The sequence below is a fragment of the Crinia signifera genome, chromosome 2, assembly GCF_055691185.1.
Source record: "Crinia signifera chromosome 2, ASM5569118v1, whole genome shotgun sequence".
NCBI classification, from domain to species: domain Eukaryota; kingdom Metazoa; phylum Chordata; class Amphibia; order Anura; family Myobatrachidae; genus Crinia; species Crinia signifera.
The window spans coordinates 347230246-347257389 of record NC_139218.1 but is presented as its reverse complement, the minus strand read 5'-3'; the positions used below and the strand labels follow the sequence as shown (position 1 = coordinate 347257389).

Genomic DNA, 27144 nt, shown 5'->3' with positions numbered 1-27144 from the left:
GGAGCCAGAAGACTGCTGAGATGATGGCATAGGTCTCTGTGATTCTACCAACACATCACTCTGCCTGTCCAGAAGCTGCACCAAAGCGTTTACTGACCTGCCTAGGGCCCTGGCCCACGCGGGTTCAATCTGCTCTGCCCTATGGGGTTCACTGCCCATGGGTCTCACATCAGCGCAAGTAATACATAAGCCCCCCTTGGCCATCTGCTCAGGGACAAACTTTTGTGTGCAAACATTGCACGCGCTCAGTGCACTAAGGGCTCCCTCCCCCAAAACCACAGCCTGATGCTCAGACATGATGCAAGTGAAAATATATAAATATATACAGTGCAAACAATGTACCAGCGTTTATACAGAGTCAATGCACCCAATCACTTAGCTGTCTGTTGGTTTCAACTGCGGGGAAACGATGCCCAGGAAATCCAACTCACTCTGCCAGGATCAGTAAGCCAGCTCAGCTCCGCTGCAAGCGTTCTGAAAGGCGCCAAAGTCAGAGTGAGGGAAGAGACCAAAAGTCCCTGCTGCTGCGGGGTCCGTGACTTTTGGCGCCAACCACCCCCAGTCAGCCGCTCCCTAGGTAGGATTTCCTAGTTCCAGTGTCTCCCCCTCGACTGGGGACCACTTGGAACATGCCTGTCACAACGCTGCTGTCCTCTCATATAGGAGCTCAGCGTGTAAGCTCCGCATAAAATGGCCGCCGCCATCACAGAGCGCCTGTCCCCCATGATCCCCACCTAAACGTGGAGCCGGTTTCAGGGTACTCCGGAGCCCAGGCAGCCTCTTAATAGAGGCTGTAAGCGCTGCACAGGGAGACCAGACAGCGTCTCCCCTGTGCACAGTGAGCTGACAGGACGCGATTCTGTCAGCTCCTGCTGCGCTAGCAGTGTGAGGATTCACTATGAGAATCCTCACACTGTGCCTACCTAGCTAGGGTGAAAGTTAATAAAACAATAAAAATTCCCTAACTACTCTAATTCTTCGGCTGCTCCCGCAGCCCTTTAGAATAGTACCCACTCCAGTGGGCACCTAACACGAACTGAAGAGTCCAGGGATGCAGTAGGGGAGGAGCCTACCCTCTAAAGCTTTAGGATAGGTGCCTGGCTCCTTCGGACCCTCCTACATCCCAGTGTTGAGCTGTGTCACCAGGACCATTGAAAGAGAAAAAAGCAAGTTCATTGCATTGCTCAAAGCTGCTTTTTAAACAGCCAATCAAAGATACTTTTTAAACATCCAATCAAAGCTGCTCTTAGATGCCACACACTTGATGGCAGGCATATCAGGGGAAGCAGTGTGAACGAGGCAGACACGGGAATTTCCCTGGTCTAAGGTGCAGTATGAATGGGGTCTGTAGAGCTGAGATGCTCTGTGCCCCGCCAAAAACACAGGAACAAAAACCCAGGATTTTGCAGGGGCGGCAATGAGAAAGCAGCATAACTGTATAATTTCCCTTTCACATCAGAGAGCTAGGTCAACACTTTCACATTAAAAGCCCACTATACAGTGGGTGACTCATGTTTAACTCTTACCTGGGTCGAATTGCAGGATTGGTCGACCTGGGTTATAAGCTGTGGCACTTTCACACCGCACCTCAACCCAGGTCCGTCACCAACCCGGCAATAACCCGGGTCTGAGGTGTGAGGTGAAAGGGGTATAAAACACATTTAGGTCACATAATATTCTCATTACTTCCTCTTGCACCTTCAACAAATAACACACTTCCTCAACACACTTCACATGTGGCCTATGGCAACCAATAAGCTGCTCTGTATAATTTTATATTATGCAAATTATAGATGTTACTTCAGTGTTGATTGGTTTCCATGGGCCACTTCTCCTCTGGCTCACTTCTCCTCCCTTGTTACTGCTTTATACAGTACATCTACCCCTCAGTTACTATGATTTCGAGTTGGGGCATCTGCGGGTGATTTTCCTACAGTTGTGGTATTGAGCTTACTTTATATGCTACTACAGCAATACCCCAAAGTTGTGCGATATGGGGCATGGCCTATTTCAGCAAGGCCACGCCCCATTTTCGCCGCTGTGGGGGCATGGCTATTGGCTCTCTGAGCTGCTGGCTATGTCATCTGTCCTCCAAGTACCGGTCCGCGCAATGGTGCATGTAGAAAAAATTTGGATTAGTAGTTCGTATGGTACGCTTTACCTAGAACGGCGCCCATCGCGGGCATCACATGTACATCGCATGCCATTATAATGGCATGCGATGCAACCGATGCGATGCCCGCGATTTTATATAGAAATGCATGTTAAAATGTAAATCGCGTCGCATCGCATGTAAAATCGGGTCAATTGGGCCAGTTAACATTGTTTCCTATGTAAAATCGCGGTAATCGCGACGGTCGCATCGCATGCGATTTTTTTTGGTCGCATGCGATGCGACCGACGCAATTTTTTACCTTGCGAAGCCTAAGATCAAAATCGTGGGCGCCGTTCTAGGTAAAGAGTACCATTCGTATTACTGACTGTGGGACAATGACATTGATAGTAGGGATGTAGCAAGGAAATACAGTATATCACATGGGCAAAATCGAAGTCCATCCTGCTCCTTACCCACCATTTTGTTTTAACTTTTATGGCAAAGAAGATTCATTTGATAAATAAAACAATAGTGGGGAAGATATATACTGTAAGTACAGCATACATAGCAAGTGTTTGAAAAGTGAATACAGACTCTACACATGGAAATTGGTACATACAAGCATCACAATAAGATACCTCCATACTTTCACATGTGGGCTTCATTGAGAGTTGGGTGCATACCAGCGGGTCTCTAGCTGGGGAGCCCCAGGGGGCAGCATGGCCTGGCTCTCTGCTGCCACATCGTCATTACTGCTGGCCTTCCCTACAGGGAGCAGGTGCCCATTACCAAAGCTGGCATCGGGGGGCACCATGCTGCCGCTGCTGCGTGGGCTCTGAGCTATGGGGACACGGAACAGTGAGCTGCGGGGTGAGGGGACAGAGGGTGGAGGGAGCAAGGATTGTGCACTGCATCCCACTGTGTCCTGGCTGGCATGTGCTGCACTGACAGTAGGAGGTCACTGCCGGGTGGCAGCACGCAAATCAGCCTGCTCCGAGTGGCAGCAAGACGCGGAGGGTGCTCACTGCGCATGTGCATGTTCGTGCTGTGTGAACCTGCGCATGCACAGTGAGTGCTCTCCGAGTCATTTGTTATGGCCGTACCGCCACACTTGCACCACTGGATCCGCGGGAGAAGCTGTGTGCAGCCGCGCATGCACACCAGCCCTCCCACGGCCATTTTAAGTTTGGGCAAGCCAGGGCTGGCAGCGGCCATGTCTATGTTTAATGATGGCATAGTGCTGCGGCCCAGCAGGGAGGGTGAGCGGCCGCATTATAACTTATATGAGCCGGACCACCGGGAAAATACCCGGTTTCCCGGCAGGCCAATCCGCCCCTGCCCCAGTCCCATGCTGGATGCAAGCTATCCATCCATCTGAAACAGGCTTCCCTGAGCTGTACACATGAAGATGAACATAAAGCACTCCCACCAGAAAAAGCATGTCCATGGGTCTCACAGACCAGTCACTACCCAGAGACACCTACTTCCTGTTAGTCTGCATTTGCACAAGATGCTCAACATACGCATATACTTGGGACACACTGGGCTGGATAAATTCCAGTGGGAATCCGGCAGCCATGCGGGATGTCAGACAAAGGGGCAGTAATTTACATGGCATGGTTTGGCATTGAAAATAATTGCCCCTTTACAATCCTCAAACTTCATTACGGCATCTGTCACATCCACTGAACTTGCACCGCAATACTTCCGGCCTCATTGTGCCACATATTCGTGCCATGTGTTACGATTTCGATGCATACGTAAGCCGGCTCGATATCGGGACATGTGTCGGTGTTCACAGATGTCTCTATACTCTAACTGCATTTATTACTTTATGGTTGTTAGAACATGAAGACTCACCGAGCGGATGCAGATGGTCCTGGTGCTTCCTAAACATAAACACACATCGATAGTTACTATTATTATGAAGGAACAAAGCCACGGTAGGCTTCAAACCAGACCCAATACCAGGTTTCCACATGCAGGTATAAACACCAGCCACATCTATGACGTTATAAGCTCCACAAGCAGCAACTACAACTCTTGGTGGGTAAATTCATCAAGCAGCGATTTGGTAAAATGGTCATTTGTCACCATTTATTTTGGCAGATAAAATGTCATATTTCTTTAAATCAGTGGTCGCCAACCCAGTAGCTCGCGGTAGCGATCCGGGTGGCCCGACCACTCTGCGCCCGCCTGCCCGTCCCTCCATCACCCGCCGCCTTCCCCTGAGACAGACGCTAGAGGTAATATCACCTCTAGCGCCTGACAGGGTGCACAGCGCTAGGCGCTCCCGGCACTTCTGGGTATCGCTGCAGCGCTATGCTCACTATCAGATGCTAGAGGTGAAATATTACCTCTAGCGTCTGTCCCCCCCGCTCAGCCGCCCGTCCAGTCATCTCTGCTCCCCGGGCACTACGCTTCCCCACATCTACTCTGCTCCCCCCATAGGCTATGGTGCCCGGACACTCCGCTCCCCCGCAGCAAGAGGCGAGAGGCTTAAAGGTTAAAACAGTCGCTGCCCAGACCAGCAGACAGGCATCAATGACAGCTGCTGGGCATCCTCCCTCTGTCAGTGTAAGTGTGTGCAATACATGTTTGGTGTGATGGAGAAGTGCAGGGGGGAAAGAGAGGTGCAAGGGGGACAGGGGCTGAAGGGGTGCAGGGTGGACGGAGATGTGCAAGGGTGATGGGAGTACGGAGAGGTGATGGGGTGACATAGTCGTCCCACCTAGACATGCGGTAATCTGATCAATACTGTATTGTGTTGAAAAATGTCTCTATGGACCATAGAGAAATTTTTCAACACAATGAAGTATTGATTTGATAACACCAGACTCCACAGATATATATCCCCCATGCCACCACAGCGGAAAAAATGGGGGACATGGCCATGCAGGAGTACCACGGTAGTAGGTCATGCCCCCTAATTTCGGGCAGATGTCCCTTCTCTAACTCCAGTGTTGGGAGGCATGTATGCGACATATTGGACATTGCAGTGTGTGGCATATTGTGTCTGGGGCATTGCGGTATGTGGCATAATGTGTTGGGCATTACAGTGGGTGGCATAATGTGTAAAGGGCATTTTTCGTTTATTAGGCAGATTTCTTTTTTTTTTTACTTTAGTAGCTCTTCAGGCGGTTTAGGTACTTGTGAGTTATCCGGGCGTCCGATTTTTAAATCGGGTCGGATCGGGACATCGCATCGCATCGCATGCGACCATCGGATGCGATGCGATGCGATGCGATGCGATGACCCGATTTTTCCATAGGAATCAATGTTAAAATGGACTGAGTCCATTTTAACATGGAATTCAATGGGAAAAAGGGTCCTTTTCATACCCCTACTATCCAAGTGGGCATGGAGTTGGATATAAACCTGTGGCGAGCGTAGCGAGCCACCGAGCCCGAAGCGTGGCGAGCGTAGCGAGCCCCGCGAGGGGACATGGAATACCGTCCCCTCGCGGGGCTCGCTTCGCTCGCCACGCTTCGGGCTCGGTGGCTCGCTACGCTCGCCACAGGTTTATATCCAACTCCATGCCCACTTGGATAGTAGGGGTATGAAAAGGACCCATTTTTCCATAGGAATCATTTTAACATTGATTCCTATGGAAAAATCGGGTCATCGCATCCGATGGTCGCATGCGATGCGATGCGATGCGATGCGATATCGCATCGCATCGCATCTGATTGTATGCCTTAACTTAAGGCATACAATCAAAAAATCGGACGCCCGGATAACTCACAAGTACCGCGGTTTATGTTGTCTCGAGTAGCTCACGTCCCAAAAAAGGTTGGAGACCACTGCTTTAAATTCAAAACTACTGTAATTGTGTGTACATATGGAACAATTCTGGCTATTAATTTTGAATTAATTTTCAAAGTCAAAATTGATAGCAAGTTATGCGGGGTACACACCAGGACGACCGGCTCACGATGCATATTGTGAGCGGGTCGTCAGTGTTTTCTTCCGACCCGCTCACGATGACGCGGGGGGCACGACCCGCTCAGGATGTGCACCGTTGAGGCTACAAAATCCATCAAAACCCACTTAAGAAGCTGCTGGGAAATTCTGCCAAACATAAAAGGGGTTTAGCAGGAAAGGTGGCTGACACTGCACAGCCTAAAGGCTGATGGTGCTAGTCATGTAACTCGAGGCTGGAGCTGCTGGAAGAACCATTAGTGTGAATGGGGCTACTGGTCTGCAATCACTGGTGTTTATTGTGACATACTGACCTCATTATCTTCTGTCATTTGTGTAACAGCTGAACCATTTCCCAGGATGGGTTCCGACCGTATCCTTCTCTTGGGTTTTTGTATGACTCCTGCAAAACAAATCCCCAATATGAATGATGTCATAGAAACCATAACCCAGAAGTTTGTTGGTAAATGAGAAAGTCTGTCTCTCGGAACATAGGTTACTACAATACAAGCACAAACAACACATTGCACTTTGCTATAACACTTGAATAAAAACAAATTATTTATATAACAAAAATACTGTAATTTTTATGTCTCAGCAAGACCCCATAATGAAATATTGTTACAGTCTCATGTGGGGTCCCATAAAAGGAGATGAAGAATAAACTTCCCTCCCTACCATGCATGGTAATAACGGCAACAGCCGGGCAAATTGGTGGACAACTTACCCGTGCTTGGGCATGCACATGACATATGGGGACATTGGAGGACTGGATTTTATTTTATGCTTGCAGCTGTCTTTATGTGCTTGGGCATGCACATGCCATGTGGGGACATATTTCATGTTTGTTAAGGGGATGGACACCATTTTCTTTTCAGAGACAAAATGATGCTCATCCCCTCAACAAACCTGATGTACTCACATGGCATGTGCATGCCCAAACACAGAAAGAAAGCTGCAAGCATAAAATAAGATCCAGTCCTCCAATGTCCCCATATGTCATGTGCATGCCCAAGCACATAAAGAAATCATTAAGCTGCAAGCCGTGCCATTGATAACCTCCACTTCTCCCATTATGTATATTATATTTATAAACTTTCAGGTCTCAGAGGTCACTTACTCTGAGATAGTGGTGGCAGGGATTTGGGGAAGAGGCAGCAGAGGAAAGGCACAACTTTCATATGTAAAAACTCTGAGTCCCCTTCCCGACCTCATTAGAAGCAGGCAGTGGCAGGGGTAGCCGCCCGTGACTCCAGCCACTCACCTGCTCCAAAGAACATATCTCCTGCTGCGCAGCATGCTGGCCACCTCCACATGTTGTTGGTGGGCCGCGGTGGTGTCGTCCTGCCCCCGCACTTTGCAGCGCAAAATGTAAGTGGAGTGACGTCTTGATGTCCGGGCAGCCGCTCATTAAATATGCATGAGGGAGGAGCCGCATCCAAGAAGCAGCAGACAGTGCTCTCCCAGCGGCCGGGATCCCGTACTACATTGCCCAAGATGCCTTGCGCCAGAAGTGACGCGTCGTTCTCCAGAGTCTTTGGCTCTCCCCTGCCCGAGGTCGCAGTGCAGCGTGTGTCCCTGCTCTCCTCAGCAGCAGCACAGATAGGGCACAATGACAAGCGGCTCAGCCGTCAGGCCGCTTGTCATTGTGCTACAGGTTTGAGTGGCGGGCCAGTTGTAAGCCTTTCGCGGGCCGCATCCGGCCTGCGGGCCACCTGTTGCCCACCACTGCAGTAGATTATTGCAGTTCTGAGGTGGCAGTGACTTGCAGTTGGCCATTGCTTTTAGTGGGCTGCCATTTGTGCCATAACAACTTGCCTTTATTTATGTGTGACAGCACATTATGGGGGTTATTCTAAGTGATTCAGTCCCCGTGCAAAACCAATGTATTGCACACGCGCAGACGCATTCCTGCGCATGTGCACATGCAGGGTGCAAGCAGGTACAGCAAATTACATGTTCGCCATCCCACTCGCACCTAGCAGTTCCCAGGGAAATCCAGCGATGGTGCGGGCAGCTGACATCAGTGTGTGTCAGCTTCCCGCATGGGGCGCTCGCAGATCAGAGACACCATAGAGGTGTATGATTGTACATCCATTCGCACCCATACAGGGGATTGCAGCGTGCATGTGGACCAGAATAAGGTCCTATATGTTGACCAGAATAAGGTCCTATATGTATATTTGTCATTATTGCAGATGATTGGTTAATGAGCAGTACTTAGGAAACCACCAGTGGCAGCACTTACACAGTACATACTGGGGAAATGGGCATATTGGTTCCACAAGATACTCTATGAGGATTGTAAATTACCTAAATGTGTGTAGTTCACATTTCATAGCTACAGCTAGTATGTAAGTGTTGCAGCTGATATATATATATATATATATATATATATATATATATATATATATATATATATATATAAAACAGTTGCAAAATCTATATCCATAAAAATACAGCGCCTAAAGGATATCTCACCGGAATCATATTCTGTTTTAATTTTCTTCCTGTACAAAAGAAAAAAAAATATTATAAATCCCAATAAGATACGAAGTTAAAAATGGCTACTGCTTACATTAAACACAGAATCTAGAGGTGCCCATACACTAGTCCGATTTTGGTCCCTAATCGGATGTGTTTAACATCCTGCTTTGGTTCAATGCGAGGTCTGCATTGGACTCAGACTCACTCCCGGCGGTGGCGAATAGGGTCCTGTGTGAAAGAACCACATGCGGGCAGCTCAGGGGGGTCTGATGGCCATACACTGCTACAATACATAGCAGTAGTATATGACCACCTTTACGTTTCATACTCCATGTAATTAGCATAACAGAGTTTAGCAGTCCTAGGGATATATTTACTTAAAGTCGATTTTGGATCAATTTTGTGTGGATGATCTTACAAAAAGGACATTTATTTGGATCCATGGCAAAAACGCCGCCATTCTGACCATCATCGAACATCTGTCCTACATCTGGTAATGCTGCGAGCATATGACAATCAGCCATTTGGTCCCTGGTCAACACTGGTCATATTTGTTAAATCAAATCTAGTGTTTGGGAGCAAATGGTTGATTGTAACTTGCCATTTATAGAATTTAGCAAATGATAAAGAGGGTAATCATCAATTACTAAAGATGTAAATGGGACTAAGGGTCTAATTCAGCTCTTGACAGCAGCATGCTGGACACCCACGATGCTTTCAAAAATATTTTCCAATTGCATTGCTACTATTTGAGCACTTTGCAATACAGTGACTGCATAACGCCAGTAGCCACTTAGCTGCGCAGCCTAGCGGCAAAGGCAGGTGCAGGGCCACCATCATTTGGGTCGCAGCAGCTGCATGTGACATCACACAGCCCGACATGCCTTGACTGGACCATACCCCCAAAACGCGAAGCCGCCGCCCCCGTTGTCTTTCAGACTGGGGTTGCATTTTTCGCAATAAAAAAAACGCAGTTTAAAGGGTCACACATCAAACATGCACAGGATAACAGAATTCACAGATTTTCACTATTCTGGTAACTGTGCTGAATGGGCCCTAAGTTTCATATAAACCAGACAGGAGACATCAGAGAGAACTATATTACAGGTGAGGATTGAGGGGCAGATTTATTAAGCTTGGTGAAGTGATAAAGTGTCTGGTTTTTATCACCAGCCAATCAGCTCCTAACTGTGAAGTTACAGGCTTGGTTTGAAAAATGATAGGCAGAGCTGATTGGCCGTTGATAAAAAAACAGACACTTTATCACTTCACCAAGCTTAATAAATCTGCCCCTGAAAGGTCTACAGTGTCTACACAGTCAATAGGTAAATACCAAAAGGGTATAAAATTGGTTGACAGAGACAAAAGGTCGACATGCACTAGGTAGACACTGACAAAAAAGTCACTAGGTCCACACGAAAAAACTGTCGACAGATGAAAAGGTCAACATGAGTTTTCACAAGTTTTTGGTGTTAATGTTGACACCTGTCGACATGGACTCCCAATTAGTGTAGCGCTTTGCTCGGCATGGCCCGGTGCCTCGTTGCACTTTACAACTGGAAACAGTGACAAATCAATAGGAAGGTCCTATGTAATAAGCTGTTGAAAATCAACCAAGTAGTCTCTGGTAGTAGTGTTATGGGGAGTAAATATGGGGCGATTGTGAGTACATCGTCAAAATTACTTAGTGGGTTTGCCTGAATCGCCCCGTGTGTACACAGCTGCCCCGTAGCGTTGCACTCGCCCGGCCAAATAGACAGTGCAGACAAGAATATTCTTGCTACACTGTATATTTGGCCGCTGCTCCCAGGGCTGGCAGGATGTAGTTATCCATCTCTCTGATGACTTAACTACATCTTGATACACACGGGGCTCAGCCGAAATCACCGGGACGGAGTCTAGTGTACATGGCTTTAGATGTATTTTGTGGATGTGAAGGGGTGTACACACAGTGAGATATTAGATAGTCTAAATCTCCTAGAAGGTTAGCCAAAATCTCCCAGTGTTTCCCCTGCTAGATACCAACGTCAAGGGGTGTACACACGTGCTATAGCTGGGAGATTTTGACTTAGCGATCTTGTTTAGTCAAAATCTCCCTGTTGCTACCGGAGATAAGCCGGCGGCCATCCCCAGCAGCAGCCCGTGTGTACCGCCTAATAAACACTGCAGATCTAGCAGGAATATTCTTGCCTGCAGCGTCTATTTGGCCAGGCAATAGCGAAGCTTCCGGGCCGTGCATCGCAATCGCCCGCTGTGTACACACAGGGCGATTCAGGGACACAATCTAAGCGATTTTGACGATGTAGCCCTGTGTGTACACAGCTTAAGTCAGCATCTCCAACTATAGATAGACTGCGCAGGCAAGGCATTACTCTGCGGATTTGAACTGTCCATTGTTGAGTTTCTTCTGTCTCTTCACAACATTATATGGCATTCTGCTCGTTAGTTTAGTTTGCTTTGTTATTCTGTAAAAAGAAACAAAACAAATGAGAAACAATTAGTGCCTATGACAAAGCCATGGTGAATATTTCAATGTCAATTATTATTCTAACAAACCTTTCACCACTTTCTTGATCACAAAGGGTGTCGAGTACAATATACTGAATGTTTTAACTAAATAATAGGAACGGTATTTTATTTGTGTTACAAGATGCTGATATATATTGTTTTAATGATGCATCTTTCGATACACTGGGATCCCTTTGTGCCAGGGCAGGTGACAGGTGCACGTGTAAGTATACAAGGCACCAAGGGGACATATAACTTGGTTTCACTTTTTTGCCGCTGCGCATGTACGCTGCGAACCTAGGTGCATGCGCAATCGTTCGATAATCGATCGGCTTGTGAAATTGCACAACAGCGGCCTGAATTAGTCCCAATGTCTATTCTTTTGTTTTACCATGAAAAAGAAAAAAAATGTTACCTTCCCATTTTGGTCTTTCCATGTTTCCTTTCTGTGTTTTTTTGCTTGCTTTTCTAAAAAAGGGAAAAAAGGAAAATGTGTTGCATAGGTTCAAATTGTGGCCAATAACAGTAAATATAGATACCAATATGCAAGCGTATCTTCATTTTATTGTAATGTATTAGCAAAGCACATCCAAGAGTGCTAAATATGTTATATATAGATATATATATATCTATATATATATCTATATAACATATGTAGCACTCTTGGATGTGCTTTCACACTACAATATATGCGTGCCTTTGTGTGCGTTGTGATGCAACACCTCAAGGCGTGTGTACTAGGGCGGAGTGAAAAAACTGAAATTGAGAAATTCAAAATCGGCTAGTGTGGGAAAGTTGTGACTTGACCTGAATAAGAAACGTGCAAAAGCATTTTGATCTGATTTAACATCTTCTGTTCTGGCAAGAGGCCTGAAGTTTCAGTTTTTAGGTGAAAATAACGAAACCTATGAAGATGCTCTGATCTAGTTATAATTATGTCAGGATGTCTTAGAGTGGTTCATTAATATACTTTAGCATGGTAAAAAACAGTACGAGCTTGTCCTAGTGCAAAGTGACTGACTGGCGGGAGAAAAAATCCCTAATAATTGACCCATTTTCATGGTCACAATTGTGAATATTGTGTGTTTCCTCCTGAAAGTGTTTATAATAGAAGAAGCACATATACTCTAAATGGAATTTCAGTGACACTGTGTGAAATATAACACTGCATAATGGCCCTTAATCAGACCTGATCGCAGTACAAATTTGTTCTCAAAATGGGCAAAACAAATGCTGCATTGCAGGTGGGGCAGATGTAACGTGCTGAGAGAGTTAAATTTGGGTGGGTGTGTTGAAACTGAAATCTAAATTGCAGTGTAAAAATAATGCAGCCGGTATTTACCCTGCACAGAAACAAAATAACTCAACACAAATCTAAAGGTGACCATACATCTACAGATCGATTGTCAGATCTGGCTGGTTGGAACAAATACCTGGTAATATCTGAATGACAGGTTTTGGCAGTTTTCCAGCATTTCAAAGCAAAGTGCTCTCATCCATTACCAGTATTTTGTTCCAAACAGACAGAACGGACAATAAATCTGTAGATGTATGGCCACATTAACTCCCTCTGCACATGTTACATCTGCCCCACCTGCAGCTGCATTACAGCATATAATTATGCCAAAGATAAGCCAATATATTAACAGTTAAATACATTAAAGTGCATTATGCTGTAATAAGTATTGCTGATCAATCCTACCAAGCAGGGCCATCTTTTTGTATGGGCTTAATGGGCACTTGCCCTGGGGCTCCAGGCGTATAAGGGCTCTATATTGATAGCTGAGGATCCCCTTTTTCCAGGGATACCAGAATTTTGAAAATCGGCCCTGGAGAACTGCAGATATCCAACTTCAAAGCAGCAGTCCACATCCGACCTGTTAATTACAATTTCCAGTCATATTTCTCAGGTTCTCTCTGACACTAGCGGCTTGTCTCTATCATACCCAGAACCAGAGATATCAGCCTTCAAGCAGCCGATCCCTGCTCCAGCTCCAAACGTCTGGTGTAGTTTTATATTTTTGTCAATGGATTGCTCTGGCTCCTGATCTCTGATACCCAAGTTCCCAGCACCTCCTGAAAGTTGGGACTTGGGAAGTTTTTATACTAGGCTAAGAAATCTATTTCCAGATAATGGCGATATTTGCAGTCAAACAAGCTGCCCTTCGACCGGAAAATGACGAATATTAAGCCCACTCCATTATCCAACCGTCCCCTGTGTATAAAACACCCCCTACCTCCCTGGAAGTCATTTACAAGGGACCCTTCATACAGCTCAGTGCCCCCTTCCACACGTTAGTGTTCACCCTCCCACCACCTGTGCAGTAAAGGAGTAATTAGCAGAAGTTACTGCTCCAGGTCCTACATGTTGAATGGAAGATAGAGCACCCCCTGCCACCCGTGGGACATCAAAGCTGCTGCTGATACCACCCCCCACCCCTAGGAGGGGAGAATGGGTAAGGGCCCCAGTGCATTGCTTTGCCCAGGTGCCCACACTGCTGTTAAGACGGCCCTGCTACCTAGAAATGAACACAGTGATTGGCATATATGTACTGCTGGACACCACTCATAGAATGATTAACCTGTTATTTTTTGAATCAATGTTCTTGTTTTTTTTCCCCCTAAACATTAGATGTATTTGTTTATTTATTTCTTTATTTACAGTTTCTTATATGTTTTTCCCTATCACATTGTATGTATTATTTTAACCACACCTTCACCTCCTTACATAGCACTTATGTGCTTCTTATTAACCCCTACTAATTTTCATTTGTGTGCTGCCCTGGAGTAGTCAGCCTGTGCTGGCATATTGTGGGCCCACACCCCAGACCCATACCCAGTGTTAGGGACCCCCAGTGACAGAGATGCCTTGACGTACGGCCTGGGGGCTTAGCCCTTTTTCTGCAGATATATGCAACCAAGATCTCTGTATTATCTGATTATTATTTGTATATTTCTCATTCAGTGTGCAATTGGGATACAAACTGTTTTTTTTTCCTAACCAAAGTTTCTTATATAGCTCAGCAGATTCCGTTGCGCTTTACAATAGTAGACAGTGATAAAACAAACTGGGTAATGACAGACAGACTTGGGGGTTAGAGGGCCCTGCTGCAAGCTTACAATTTATTACATCATAATGCACTTCAACGTATTTAACAGTTAATATATTGCCTTATCTTTGGCATAATTATATGCTGTAATGCAGCCCAATCATGTTCCCAGTATAGGGGATGCAACACTGTTTTTCTGTCAATAAACAGAAGTGATATGTAAAATGATACATTAGACAGTTCACACTGTTACTTGTAATACTTATTGTAACAGTTACTGTTTTTCAATAACAGACTGCAATAGTTATTTCTTATTTATATACACAGGATTGTCTATCTTTGTATATGCACTGCAAATAGAGCAGCATAAATCCAATTTCATGTATTTCAGTGACACTGTGTGAAATATAACACTGCATAGTGGCCCTTAATCAGACCTGATCGCAGTACAAATTTGTTCTCAAAATGGGCAAAAAAATGGTGGACTGCAGGTGGGGCAGATGTAACATGTGCAGAGAGATTTAAGGTGGCCATACATCTACAGATTTATTGTCCGATCTGTCTGGTTGGAACAAAATCCTGGTAAAAGATGAGAGCAAATGACAGTTGACCATTTGCTTTGAAGTGCTGAAAAACTGTCATTCAGATATTACCAGCTGTTTGTTCCAACCGGCCCAATCTGACAATCGATCTGTAGATGTATGGCCACCTTTAGATTTGTGTGAGTTATTTTGTTTCTGTGCAGGGTAAATACTGGCTGCATTATTTTTACACTGTAATTTAGATTTCAGTTTCAACACACCCCACTCAAATGTAAATCTCTCAGTACGTTACATCTGCCCCACCTGCAATGCAGCATTTGTTTTGCCCATTTTGAGAACAAACTTGTACTGGGATCAGCTCTGATTAAGGGCTATTATGCAGTGTTATACACAGTGTCACCGAAATTCCATTTAGAGTATTTGTGCTTCTTCTATTATAAACACGTTCAGGAGAAAACACACAATATTCACAATTGTGACCATGAAAATGGGTCAATTATTAGGGATTTTTTCTCCCGCCAGTCAGTCACTTTGCACTAGGACAATCTCGTACTCTCTTTTACTATGCTAAAGTATATTAATGAACCACTCTAAGGGCGGGATGTATCAACATACATCCCCGCCCTTCGCACGGCAGCTGCCGCGATGCTACCGCATATGTACTAACATATGCGACCAGCATCGGGCTGCGGTAACGGAGACCCCCGCGATACCTGTGATGTGGGCTGCGGGGGTCTCCGTCACCTCCCGGCGGCTGCCAGCGTCCCCCTGCATCTCCTCCTCCCCCCTGAAGCCGGATGTCCTCCCGGCTGTCACACCAGGGGGAGGAGGAGGTTAAAGGAGGACGGGAGGGGGGGCGGCGCGCGAACGACGTACGTCGGGCGGCGAAAGAAGCCCATAGGCTTCTATAGGGTATCGTGGCGATACCCTGGCCTGCGAAAACGGGGCGAATCGGTGATAGTACATAGGAAAATGCGGTAAAACGGGGGTTTTACCGCATTTTCCCTTTAGTACATCCCGCCCTAAGACATCCTAACATAATTTTAACTAGATCAGAGCATCTTCATAGTTTTCGTCATTTTCACCAAAAAAGTGAAACTTCAGGCCTCTTGCCAGAACAGAAGATGTTGACTCAGATCAAAATGCTTTTGCACGTTTCTTATTCAGGTCAAGTCACAACTTTCCCACACTAGCCGATTTTGAATTTCTCAATTTCAGTTTTTTCACTCCGCCCTAGTGTGTACGTCTGAGCATAACCGCAGTTTTACACAATGCAGGCTCCGTGCCCCATGTTTTGGGTCACATCGGCTGCGTGTGATGTCACACAGCCGTTGGCCCATAAAACGATCCTGACATGCCTGCGCTGTCCGGACCGTGCACTCCTGAAGTCGTATGTATGTATATGTCATAAAATAGTCCCTGTTGTGAGTAACTAAATCTACAGTATGTGAGGTGATGTAGGGTGAAACAAAGACAGAATAGGAGGAAAACGCAATTATGTTCAAGTTCTTTAAAGGTACAGCAGCATACCAAGCAACAGGAAGAAACAAGTAGCAAGTACAGGCATATACAACTGGCACACAGCTACAACTCCTGCGGCTAACATGTGGCAATGCCTGAAATGGGATGCTGTTCCACAACCTCTAACCCTCTTTCTTTCCCACCGGAACCCTCTGGCTCTTTCTCTTCATTTGAGCTCACAAATGAAAAGGAAGTTTCCACACTCTTCTTATCCTCCTACTCTACTACCTCTCCCCTTGATCCTATACCTGCACAAGTCAGTTAAGCTCTGTCTCCTGTTCTTATCCCAACCTTAACTAAAATCTGCAATCTCTCTCTTGCTACTGGTACTTTTCCTTCTTTGCTCAAACATGCAGTGATTACTCCCATTCTGAAAAAAACACAATTCTGACACTAATTCTCTCTCTAACTATTGTCCTATCTCTCAGCTCCCATGCCTCTCCAAGCTACTGGAGAGACTTGTCTACTCTCACCTCACACACCCTATTAGACCCGCTTCAGTCAGGCTTTCATTTCCAACACTCCAATGAGACAGCACTGACTAAAGTGGTTAATGATCTGGTAACTGCCAAGTCTAAAGGCCATCACTCACTACTTATTCTTCTAGATCTTTCTGCTGCGTTTGACACTGTTGGTCATACGCTTCTCATATAAACACTACACTCCGTAGGTCTTAATCAGGGCTGGGCAATTGAGGCCCTCCAGATGTTGAGGAACTAGACATCCCAGGATGCTTTGCATTAGTTTTGCTATGTGGCCATGCTGAAACTGATGCAAGGCATGCTGGGATGTGTAGTTCCTCAACATCTGGAGGGCCGCAATTGCCCAGCCCTGGTCTTAATGATACAGCCCTTTCCTGGTTCACATCTTACATATCTGATTGCTCTTTCAGTGTTCACTTCTCTGACTCTACTTCCTCTTCACTACCTCTGTCAGTCATGCAGTGAGTTATGCAAGGCTCAGTCTTAAGTTATCTGTTTTTCTCCATCTATACCTCATGTCTTGTCAAACTCATCAGCTCTTTCGGATTTCAGTATCATTTATATGCAGATGAGAGTTGTCACCAGTGGTTTTGGGCCGAGTCTCTGAATGCCTCTCTGCCATCTTATCTTGGATGTTTTCTCACCACCTCAAACTCAATATTTCCAAAACAGAATTACTTATATTCCCGCCAGCTAAGAACAGTTACCATCCTGATATCTCCATCACCGTTGACAACTCGGCAATCTACCCAACCACACAAACTCATTGCCTAGGGGTCATCCTCGACTCTGACCTGTCCTTTGTTCCCCACATTCAATCTGTCACCAAATCATGTTACATGCATCTAAAAAACATATCTAAAATACGACCCTATCTCACAGAAGACACTACTAAATCTCTTATCCATGCACTCATTATATCCCGCATTGATTATTGCAATAGTCTCCTAACTGGTCTTCCCAAGAACAGACTCTCACCACTGCAATCCATTCTAAATGCTGCTGCTAGGCTGATCTTCCTAGCAAGACGCTCATCATCTGCTGATCCGCTCTGCCAGTCCCTCCATTGGTTGCCTGTATCTCACCGTATTCAATATAAAACCATTCTGCTAGCATATACAGCTATTAACCATACTGCACCAGCATATATCTCTGCACTTTTCACAAAATATCTCCCATCTCCACCACTCCGCTCTGCACAAGATCTGCGTCTCTCTTCTGCACGTATAACCAGCTCCCATTCACTATTACAGGACTTTCATCAGGCTGCTCCCACCCTATGGAATGCCCTTCCATGCACAATAAGACTCTCCACTAGCCTCCAAACTTTCAAGCGTTCCCTAAAAACTCACCTCTTCAGGCAAGCCAATCATATTTAAGTTCCACACGCATAACCCTCTGAGGCACTTACGTATTATATAGCTTCCCTTCTGGACCTACAAGCTATGCTATTACTGGTGCCTGTCCTTGTGTTTCCCTCCTATGTCCCTATAGATTGTAAGCTTGCAGCAGGGCCCTCCTACCTCCAAGTCTGTCTGTTGGTACCCAGTTAGTTTTATCTCTGTTTACAATTGTAAAGCGCAACGGAATCTGCTGCGCTATATAAGAAACTGTGAATAAATAAGGTCGCTCCACAGTTCTACAATCATGAATGCAGGCTCCGGGCCCCATGTTTTGGGTCACAGTGGCTGTGTGTGATATCACGCAGCCGCTGCGGCCGGCCCAGAAAAGCTGTCCAGACCGTGCACTCCTGAAGCAGTGTCAATACCCTGAAAAACACCACCCTTTAGACTTTGGTCAAATTTTCTCGAAGGAGATTGCACCACAAAGCTAAATCAAAGTACTGTACTGACCTAGGTCAATTAGAAACATAGGTTTGTTACATTTGATCCATTGATTTCCCAACAGGCCCCTCTGACTAAAGAACATTGCTGCAGACATAATAATAATAATCATCATCATTTCTCCTACCTGCCATGTCTCTTCCTGAAACTCGTCAGATGTGTCGGATTTAATTCTAGTGTCAAAGTCATCATCCAATTGTTTGTCTGAGGATTAAAAACACATTTTTGTACTTTCAAAATATCTAGATTCAGAGACGGACGCTATGTGACATTTGCGGATGTTAGTGATGATACTTGGTCTGCGCATGCCTCATATTAGCACTGTTAGTGCTGATTATTGATGTTGGAGGAGGTGAAGGTTTACAGGGTTATTCAGATCTGATCTGCAGGCTGGCTGGGTGCTAATTGTTTTAGCACTGGCTGTATAAATGCTGATTGACAGGAAGATGGTACAAAGATAGGACTGGCCCACAAGGGGCAGAACTAGGGGGCGCTCACCAAGAGTGGAGTTTCCTGCAGCTGCTCGATACATGGGACAGTTCCGTAAAAAAGACAATAGAAAAGTTTCACCACTCTAGGTGATAAAGCCAGCTAGAGTGGTGAAACGCGTCACGGAGCTGCTTGGACACCCCTTCCACTTGCAGTCTGAACCAACCCCGGGATGTACCATACCTATTTTCAAACACAGGACTTCCATTAATCACCATCCACCAGCTGTCCATCTGGAAAGCATCCACTGCTCATCAGCATACCAGAATACCATTTTATCCTGTGGATTTACTGTCATTTGTGCCATTTCTGGACCGACCACACAGAGATCTGGTGTTACAATCCTGCCTGAATCCTGTGTATCTGGCCTGTCATTCTGCTATTCACTTCTGTGTATTCCAGCCAGCTACAAACTGACTGAAATCATGTTTCCTAGAGAGACTATGCTTGCTAGTAATTAACACCTGTGGTAGGCTGTGTGAGATCTTCTGCTGCCAATCATGTGTAGTCTGGTTCCCTGTCATAATTGCCCAGCCAATCCCGGCTTCTCAGCCTCCCAGCAATGAGCCTGCAGAACCTTTAGTCATGCAGCTGCCACTGCCCTCCCCCGGAGTGGCCCGGGCATGCCTGCACTTTCCATACCACTCCCAGAAAATGCTGCATCCTGCCCACTCAACATCGCATCTGCACCCATGTCATCATCGCATCGCCACCCCTGTCCGTCGGAACTTAAACTGAGCTTGGCTACATCTGTAAGCAGAATGGTATTAAATGATTACGGGCGGAAAGTTACGACAGTCAGAGCCCTACCCTGTTTTCAGTCTGCTCGCCAGTTTATCGGCAGGTGGAATTCACTGTTTCACCTGTCGAGCTGCGAAAAGGGAGCATATTGGCGTAAACGGGCGTGGATTGTCGAAATCCGGCCGTGAACTCCACAATCCAGTCGAGCCCATTCTGGCAAGCCGCCTCTTCAATGCTGTTGGAAACGACAGCATTGAATAGGTGCCTGTCGCTATTTGCCCTGTCGGAATTACCGGCGGGGATTGAATACCCTCCTAAATATGGAGGCAAGGTACTGGAAGAATGGAATATGAGACATATAAACAGGCAATAGAACTCTAGCAAGCAATAATATTTCATCTACATAGATAGAGTAGTTGGTAGAATGAAATCTATATATAAAACTTACTGTTTGCAACCTTTGCTTGTTCCTTATGCTTTGCACAAAAAGCTCTGTAATAGGACAGGAAACAATTAACATATAAATATGCTAATATCAGTCAAAGTACATGGTGAGATAATTGATGTAGGAACACAAGAAAGAGATTTTAAAAAATGTATGACATTTACAGGACAATTTCAGACACACACTGGTTACCTGTCTTTTCTACCTTAACTGTATGAAAGTGCACATTTATCTAATACCAGATATTTAGGTACTTGTTTCCTAGCACGGCCACACCGATTCTAATCGGGGGCATCGCAGGTAAAAAAATCAAATCGGTCGCATCGCATGCGTGCTAAAAAATCGCATGCGATGGTCCCGACGCGATGCCCCCGATTTCCCATAGGGAACAATGTTAAATGCCTCAATTTACCCAAATGAACAGGGAACAATGTTAAATGGTCCAGAAACCCCCCAAAACACCCCAGAACAGTGAAATGGCCCCCCAAAATTAGTTAACGCCACCCCACGATCAACGTGAACCCGAAGCGTGGCGAGCGCAGCGAGCCCGCGAGGGGCGGCGGTACGCGTCCTCCGACCTTTTCATACCCCCACTATCCACGTCGGCGTGGAGTTGAGAATAGAATAGTGTGGCGAGCGCAGCGAGCCACCGAGCCCGAAGCGTGGCGAGCGCAGCGAGCCCCGCAAGAGGACGCGGATACCTTCACAGTTATACCTGTGAAGGTATCCGCGTCCCCTCGCCACGCTTCGGGCTCGGTGGCTCGCTGCGCTCGCTACACTATTCTATTCTCAACTCCACGCCGACGTGGATAGTGGGGGTATGAAAAGGTCGGAGGACGCGTACCGCCGCCGCTCGCCACGCTTCGGGTTCACGTTGATCGTGGGGTGGCGTTAACTAATTTTGGGGGGCCATTTCACTGTTATGGGGTGTTTTGGGGGGTTTCTGGACCATTTAACATTGTTCCCTGTTGATTTGGGTAAATTGAGCCATTTAACATTGTTCCCTATGGGAAATTGGGGGCATCGCGTCGGGACCATTTAATGCTTATTTAGCCGCATGCGACGCGACCGACGCGATTTTTTAACTTTTCAATGCATTTCAATGGGGAATCGGGTCCATCGCATCGGGGGCCATCGCATACCACTATTAAGGGCACAAGATCAATGCGATTGTGGCCGTGCTAGGAAACAAGTACCGATATTTATAGTACCATCGGTATATATATGTGTACCTGAAATCATTTAATTTGTATGACATAAAAGCTTTGTGTTATTTTTTAAGTATTTTTTGGACATCCTAAACAAACAAAATAACGCAATTCCACATCACTTATAACAGCCTATAAAACAATATCCAAGTATTACAGTTGGGTTATGCCACAGAACACCCGGAATATAAACTGCCCACTAAAGTTGTTGTTAACCATTTATCTGGCTAATATTTTGAACACAGTTTATTATAAATTGTAAATATTAATATTTTTTAATTGTGTGATATGTGGCTCCGACTCTGTGGAACTCTCTTCACTGCATAGTTGGAGAAGCCCCCACTGTAGAATCCTTCAAAAATAAACTCAAGACTTTCCTGCGCTCCCAGGATTTCACTAATATCCACTGCTAAGCTGGTTTTATTTTTTGTGTACTGTAAAGGCAAATATAAAGCACTTTAAGTCCTATCAGGAGAAAAGTGCTATATAAAAATAACATTATAATTAATATTGTTAATTGTCTTTGAGGCTGTGATGTTACTGCGACCAGGGTCTCAGTGCAGGGGACACCACATGCTGCGGAGGCATTTGGGGAAGAAGACATGGAGTATTCAGAAGGGGGGGGTTTGGTCAGCCCCATTTTTTGGCATGTCACAACTGGTTTCATTAGCCCCAGCATTAGACATCCAGAGGGTTACTCAATGGTCAGATACTGGGAGAAGTTGATCCAGTGCTGCGGTCATTCAGTCATGGTTGGGATGAAAGTTACGGGGCATACGCATGGGGCGATTTTTGGCTGTTTGCTAAGCGATTTGTCTAGATTTCTTAGGAAACAGCTAAACATGTCATGGAGTGTCATGGGCAAAAATGTCCATGGCACACCAAGAAATTGGGTTCAATATGTCCTACTTGTTTGGAAATGCTGTTTTTTGCCACCCCCTTCCCCGCCACTGCAGCATGGGGGGGTAATTGGCATACATGGTGTCGCTAACGATACTGTTAGGTCTCTGCAGTACATGAAACCTGACATCGATAGTGACCGCAAGCACGAGCATATTGGGCATACACACTGCACCAAATTAAGAGATATGTTGGTCCAAACAGCCCGGTCATATAACATATCTCTCAGGGTGTACCCAACTTTACAAACTGATTCAACAGTGTATTGACATCAGTGTAGCCTCTATCTCAGGACCATATATATATTATATTATAAAATAAACAATCAATTGTAAGCGTTAAACAAGTGTATACTAAAGCACTTTTACAACTTAAGTGTCAAATTAAAAGTGCCCTTCAAATGTCCCAAAAAATCCCAAACTGGAGTGCTGCACACTGTACTTTGTCCCCTCGTGTGGCCCGCTGCTCTCACCATACTTTGGGCGTGGATTACCCTTGGAAAGAGATATAAATAGTAGGACTCACGGCTGCTCCCAGAGAAACAAACTGGATATTTTGTTAAATAGAACACTAAAGGAGGGGACAGATATAAACGAAAAATCGCATATATTCAGAGAGCGCCACACAATCGGATTTTATCGTAATAAAATTAATTTATTAATAAACCAATGTGTACAGTATAATATACATTGGTTTGCTAATAAATTAATTTTATTACCATAAAATCCGATTGTGTGGCGGATCTTTCTAGTGTGTGGGCATGAAGGGTTAAAATTTTGAACCCATGTAGCATATAAGAATTTGCACGTAGAACTGTTCTCATTATGGTTTTTCTATGGCTACATTACAAGGTCATACTGTAAGCCTAAGCGTGTCTTATCTAAGTTTCTACTACTCCCCCTTTTGTGGTTTCGTATGCAGCGTGCACCTGCATAAACTCCCTTATAATGAAAACCCCCCCTCTCTCACCCATTCTCTTGTGTATAATATCTTGTATGTCTCCTGTTTAATCTGCCCAGCAACTGTTAAACAGCCAATAACAAAGTACCATACATTTGTCCACACCCATGTATCATGTCTTTTAACCTACTGTTAAACTCTTAATAAACCAGAATGTTTCTTGACTCGCCACCGTGTGTTTGGTGTGTAGGGTTAAATCACATTCTCACTGGTACCTAAGGGGCCACCAGGTCGAGGGGCTACACATTTATCCTTACAATTTGAGGGCTTCGTCTGGGATTCAGCCGGCCGTCCCCTCCACGGGATTGCGGCCACCTGCTGAATTTGAGAATCTGAACTCACTCCGTGTTCCGGGAACACGTGACAAGGTAATATTTAAGTCCGGGACTTAATATTACGTAATTGTATGTAAGGAAATTTATGACGCCATAAATGTATCAGGGATACAAGGACCAGGGGTCCACGTCATAAAAAAAGGACCTGGGGTCCACGTAAAGGTAATTCAAGTCCGGGACTTGAGATTACGAAACAGGTATCCGGGATACCGCAATTGAACCAGGGGTTCACAGAGAAAGCCTCCTCGATCTGATCGCCTAAATATATGTATGTACATGTTTGTCTGTTAATGTTGCAACTGTGTATTTGTTTAAACACTCAGTGAACGGATGGTAAGTGCACGTACGCTGAAGTGTTCTGTCTGTCTTACATACAATTGTACTGCATATTTTTGTATTAAGGATACTCAGTGGACGGTTGGTAAGTGTGCGGCCGCTGAGTGTCATTACTGTGTAGAGCGATTCTAAGTAGATTTGCAAATTGATTTGGCTACTGAATGTCATTTTGTTTAAAGTAATTTTAAGTACAATTGCGACTTGACTTGTGACAGATATTATTGTGACCATATTGACTGACATACTGTTATATTATGGGATTATATTAGAGTAAAGAAACAGAATATCCCCCGCTTTTACCAGGAGAGACATGTAAAGAATATGTTGCCCGTGTCTCCCCCACAAGTTACTATTTCATTAACCCTTGAGTAGACAATTTAGCGGGATAGATAGGATAATTAAAAATCGTCCCAAACCAATAATAACACCAATAGGATGTATAATATATTTAAAGAAAGCATGCAAAGGACGCAGCTTTACCCAAGGAGATATGAGACTCATTGTTGATGGTATAATTGACCATTACAATAAATGAGACTGGGAAAAAGTTCCACTTATCAGTGTACCCTCAGTCACACAAACAACTGTAGGTTACCCACTTAATACACAAGAAGGCATAGATGCTATGTGGGATCAACTTGCTGCACATATGAATGAAGTGTTTAAAGCACGCTCATCTCTCCCCATAGCTGTAAGTTGTAAACAGATACAGTGACAAATTTCTGGAAGAGATTCAAGAAGTGCTGGACCGAGGAAGCAGGTCTGCCGCTTCTGCATAATGATAATTTACTTGTTTCCACTTTCATTAATAATCTGCTGCCGATGTATAGCCTCGCTGTGAAGCAGAGTGTTTCAACTTGAACCTCTGATACAGTGAAGGATTTTAAAAAAACATTTGTATGAAAAGGAAGCAGCAGGTTGTTTTGAAGTTAAAAGAAACACTGTCACACCATCACATACCCCGTTCACACGCTTCCAAAATCAAAACAATCCTAGGAGACAGAATAAACCATTCCGTTCTCCTAGAGACAGACTACCTCAGAGGGCTCCTGCGGGACCCCCACCCAACAGGCAGACAAGCTGCTATAACTGTGAAAGGGATAGCCATTGGGCTAGAGACTGTCCGTTCCCTTCAAACAAACCCCGACAGGTCAGTAACCCCATGCAGCCCAGCCAACCCAGACCTAGAGACAACCCCAGATTTCAGATTGACTGGCAGGGACAGACCTTAAAGGGCCATGACATAGAAAAACATGAATTTACTGTAATACCTGACTGCCCAATCAATTTGCTAGGCAGAGATCTTCTCTCTGTGCTAGAAGTCACAATTAGTCCATCAGAAGCAGGAAAGGAAATTGATGTTTCATCACCACACTTGCTCATGACTGACAGTTCTGACCCAAACACAGAATTAGACACTGTAAATCCTCAGACATGGTCAACAGGACCTCAGAGCAATAAACCAATTAATTGTTCCCATTGCACCCACTGTACCTGATATAAACTCACTCATCTCAGCCATCCCTGTAGATGCCGCCTACTTCTCAGTAACTGATTGGAAAAATATATTTTTTAGCATACCTGTGGACACCCAGACACAACTGTTATTTGCATTTTCTTTGAGGCCAGCAGTTAACATGATGCAGGCTGCCACAGGAGTATATTGACTCCCCTGTTGTGTACAGCATCGTGCTCCAAGCCACAACCCCCCTGGCACCCCCCCTATGGTTCAGTCCTGCTACAGTATGCAGATGATCTGCTTATCTATAGTTCAACAAAGGAGGCATGCCGAGAGGATGGTATATCACTGTTAAACTGGCTCTGTGAATGTGGGCACAAAGTGTCAAAAAGCAAAAATGCAATGGTGCAAAAAGAATGTTGATTATTTAGGTTTTGTCTTGACAAAAGGGGAAAGGAAAGTCAGCCCACAACGCATACAGTCTGTACTGGGTCTGGTCCGCCCAGCCACTCAGAAAGAAATGCTGTCTTTTCTGGGAGTGATAAATTATTGCAGACAGTGGATTTCTGACTGTTCCTACTATGATAACATTTTGAGACAAGCCACACTCAATGACAAACCTAAACAGATACAATGGTCACAAGAAATGTTAAATGCATATGAAAGCCTTAAAAATGTATGTTAATGAAAAGTCCGGCATTGACCCTCCCAAACTATGTTCAACCATTTCATTTATATGCAAGGGACAAAATGTAAAACCATGGCGGGTGTGCTGACACAAAAACATGGAGGTAAGCTGCGCCCCGTGGCATTCTTTTCCAAAGTGATGCCGGTGTCGGTCCAAGGTATGCCTGCCTGTCTTCGGGCACTGGCGGCCTGTGCAATGGTAGCTGAGATGGCAACCACACTCACCCTAGGCTCACCCACTGTTCTCCATACCACACATAATGTTGTAGCATTACTTAAAGGGCTACACACACAACATGTCAGCCCAGCGACTTAGTGGATATGAGGTTCTGTTGCTAGGAAGCCCCTCACTCACCATTAAGTATGCAAACGCATCCTCAGGCCCCGCACCCATTCTAAATGCACTTTTAGGACTAAAGGGCTCCCAGGATGACATTCCTGACGATCATGACTGTTCTGCATCAATAGAGTCAGAGACCTCCCCTAGACTTGACATTTCCCCTGTACCAATACCAGGTTCTGACCATGTATTTATGGATGGTTCTTGTAGTAGACCCAATGACTCGACATATCAGGCAGGCTACGCAGTGGTACGCCTCCCAAATGACATTTTAGAAGCGAGACCCATTCCATATCAATCAGCACAAGCTGCAGAACTCATAGCGCTCACAAGAGCTTGCCAAATGTAGAAAGATAAACCTGATCACTGAACTACAAAGCTCAGCATCACAAAAAGACTTGGATGACTGGTTATTTCCAATATTGCAGAAAAATCCTATAACAGGATTGATCTGCAAAGAGGGGAAGCCATGCATACCACAATCAAGCGCCCCATTGTTCATTGCTTACTACCATGGGGTAGGACTTTATAGCAAAAACACCACAGCTATGCTTTTAAACAAAGATTTTTACATCACAGATGCAAAAACGGTTGCACGCATACTAACACAAGAAATCATCCCTAGATGGGGATGCCCGCTGCAAATAGATAGTGACAAAGGAGCTGCATTCACAGCCAAAGTCACACAAGCTTTAGTGAAAGCACTTCAAATAGATTGGAAATTTCACATTCCTTATCATCCCCAAAGTTCAGGAATTGTGGAAAAAATAAATAGGACTTTAAAGGACAAACTT

At 45.2% G+C, this 27144-nt stretch overlaps 1 protein-coding gene across 3 annotated transcripts in view; it reads right to left on the bottom strand.

Annotated features, from left to right (window-relative positions):
* The window catches only part of LOC146057878 (uncharacterized), a 77096-nt gene that overhangs the window by 28563 nt on the left and 21389 nt on the right, over window positions 1-27144 (bottom strand). For all 3 annotated transcript variants that reach the window (XM_083169676.1, XM_083169674.1, XM_083169675.1), the window contains exons 4-10: window positions 20129-20172; window positions 18578-18654; window positions 11427-11479; window positions 10876-10968; window positions 8498-8526; window positions 6331-6419; window positions 3956-3984 (exon numbers count right to left, since the gene is read on the bottom strand). In XM_083169676.1, coding sequence (XP_083025802.1) covers window positions 3956-3984; window positions 6331-6419; window positions 8498-8526; window positions 10876-10968; window positions 11427-11479; window positions 18578-18654; window positions 20129-20172 — 414 coding nt within the window. The remainder of the gene's footprint in view (window positions 1-3955; window positions 3985-6330; window positions 6420-8497; window positions 8527-10875; window positions 10969-11426; window positions 11480-18577; window positions 18655-20128; window positions 20173-27144) is intronic.